This window comes from Clupea harengus, chromosome 14 (assembly GCF_900700415.2).
Source record: "Clupea harengus chromosome 14, Ch_v2.0.2, whole genome shotgun sequence".
NCBI classification, from domain to species: Eukaryota; Metazoa; Chordata; class Actinopteri; order Clupeiformes; family Clupeidae; genus Clupea; species Clupea harengus.
In genome coordinates this window covers 9,592,868-9,595,497 of record NC_045165.1, presented here as the reverse complement: position 1 = coordinate 9,595,497, position 2,630 = coordinate 9,592,868, and the positions used below count along the sequence as shown (strand labels likewise).

The 2,630-nt window shown below is 45.1% G+C and overlaps 1 protein-coding gene across 6 annotated transcripts in view; it reads right to left on the bottom strand.

The window, feature by feature from the left end:
- Positions 1–1,606, bottom strand: part of pacs2 (phosphofurin acidic cluster sorting protein 2) — a 55,405-nt gene extending 53,799 nt beyond the window's left edge. For 4 of the 6 annotated variants that reach the window (XM_031580420.2, XM_031580422.2, XM_012817111.3 and 1 more), the window contains exon 1: positions 819–1,605. In XM_031580420.2, coding sequence (XP_031436280.1) covers positions 819–934 — 116 coding nt within the window. In that variant the 5' untranslated portion in view covers positions 935–1,605. Of the gene's footprint in view, positions 1–818 lie in introns of all 6 variants that reach the window. The other 2 variants (XM_031580421.2, XM_031580423.2) reach the window with 2 other exon arrangements.
- Between the last annotated feature and the right edge of the window lie 1,024 nt (positions 1,607–2,630).

The following is a 2,630-nucleotide window of genomic DNA, read 5'->3' as shown; positions in this document are numbered from 1 at the left end:
ATACATCGCGGATAAGAATAGAATTCAGTCCAGGAGAACAGAAAACAATGGAGTATAATAGAATCAAATAGCGTTGAACTGATTTTCACCAGCTATTGCATCAGTGTCTGTAGAACTGGGCGACCGTGGCAGTGTGCACAACGGGCCACTACTGCTCAAGGTACGGGCAAGATTCCAAACACAAGGGGTGTTTAAATTCGGACACTAACTGATTAATTAGCTTAACCAACAGTCAGGAGAGAACTTACTAGCTGTCGATGTAACTAAGACATTTAAAGTGTTATAAAACTGATGTTCGACCAAGCTCGTCTGATGAGAGACAGGTTGGTAAAGAACACGGCTTCACAACAGCGGAATGTATGCGCGGACATGTACGAACAACCCCCGCCTGCACCGTGGGTGTACATGGCGGCGACTGAGTTTATTTGTGACCAGGACAGAAAACAACCCACGGCAGAGTAACACAGTTGACGAGGAAGTGTGACAGCCCGTCTGAGAGCTTGAGCTTCACAATTCACCTTTGAACTCACTATGGTTCGCTGCAGTGCAAACACATTTCTGCAGTTACTGCAGACAAATATGTTTAATTTCATTTTGCAACACATTGCAATATCTTGAGGAAGACCTTCCAACTTAGACTGTTAAGAAAACGAGTTTAAAGAGCCAGTGGTCGCATGCCAAAAGCAACGCAATGGTTTAGCAAGGGCCGTCCGCTAAATTACACACAGAGACCCTAAATAACTTGGCATTCCAAACTGCGTCGCAATGCTGCACTAGCGAGTCACCCATTGTGAAGTCAATAGCTGCATGAGTCTTACCTTGGGATGCAACTTGGAGAAGATCCGTCTATTTCCCAAGTTGCGAACAGGTTCATCGGAACGGGTCGATTTAGTGCCCCGCTCCCGAAGCTCAGCCGGCCACTTCTTTCCGCCATGCTCGCTGATATTGCTGGACCCTCTCACACCCGACGCAGTAAAATTGTGTGCAGCGTTAGTTGTCCTTTTATCGCTATGCTCGGGCAAACAATACGCACCCCTGGCACAGATCTTCAGTAACTGCGAGTGGATTCAGGCATGTGCAAGTGATCTGGAGGACAGGCTCATGTCGCCGCGACGCAGCCCATGTCGGGATCTCCTCTCGCAATCGCCGCTCCACGAAACTGCAGTACCACGCGCCCACCGCCGCCACCAGGAAATCACGTCATAGTGTGTCCTGGGTGTCCGATGTGGTCTCGAACTCACTCACCGCCGGGCACGCTGGATTACATCTGGCCCGCGTCCAACACACCTAGACCTCAAATTCAACCAAGGATACAGAGCCTTTTGGGTTGTAAAAACACCTACAGCTTGGCATTGTTGCTATGCAATGCTGTCATCAATAAGTTCAGAAACATTCTAATTACCTACCAAACAATGACCTAGCCAAATGCAGAAGCCAACATCAAGGAGTTCGTTATTTCCTGCCACATCTGCAGGCCTGGGCAAGCAATCTATGGTAATAACCCTGGTAATAACCTATTATTTCCCAGATCTCCCATCATTTATATTGGGCTATCAACAAACAATTAATATTTTCAGTCCTTTAATTGTATAAAGTGACTTATACAACGTTTGGCTAATTATACGTATACGTTGACACTTCGACTAGTGCGTAACTTGCAATTACAGCAGTTACATTTCTGCACTTTTTTCTTTTTATTTCATTTTGTTATATTTCTCATGTAAAGTAGTTATTATTTATTGTTACACCAGGTTCTATTGCTCGTAGCTTGACTATTCTCTCCCTTGTACGTTGCTTTGGACAAAAGCGTCTGCTAAATGACTAAATGTAAATGTAAATGTATAGAGCATCATCGGACGTCATCGTGTAGTTCTGGCACGGACCTACTTCGGTGGACCACGCCCTTGGAGAGGGAGCCTTCCCTGCAACCTCAAGACCACCTACACTGAATTTATTCCTGTAGTCTATAGCCCAACATAATGGCAATCTGCTCAGCGAAAGGTTTGCTCTATCTTATTGTGTCTGACTCGGCGGGGAAGGCCCATTCCTTGATGTGCGTTCCGCAGAGGACACGGTGTACTAGTCGACTGATGCCCGGCTGTTGGGCGAGGTTCACGGACACAGCTCTCTGGCCCGCTGGGAGGTGACACTTGAGATCAGTCGTATCGATTGCCATAACGCAGAAATAACTCTGCAGGTTAGATGATGGGGAGGGCAAGTAATATAAACATGTGTATTCACTGTCAAATGAACTCAGTATTCTACCTAAGGGAAAGGTTGGAGTCCATCGTTAAAAAAAACATTTAGCCCAGATGCAAACTGAGGTTAACTTTTCAACTATTCCAACTATTTGTCACGACCTGCTTTAAGGTAGGCTCAAAATGCATGAGGTTGGGGGCAGTTTACTCTATGCATATCATGATGTAGATAAACTGACGCTGGTTGACCCTACGTCAGCATCGGCCTTGGATGATTTTGAACAGTTGGCTAGATGGCGTACCATTTTCAACCCATAAAATGCAGATATTTTTTTCAAATAGTAATTTGGTCAATATTAACAGTATTATTGATGTGTTTCACTGTGGTACTGTGATATCGTTTAGTTTACAAAAAATAGATCATGTTGATTC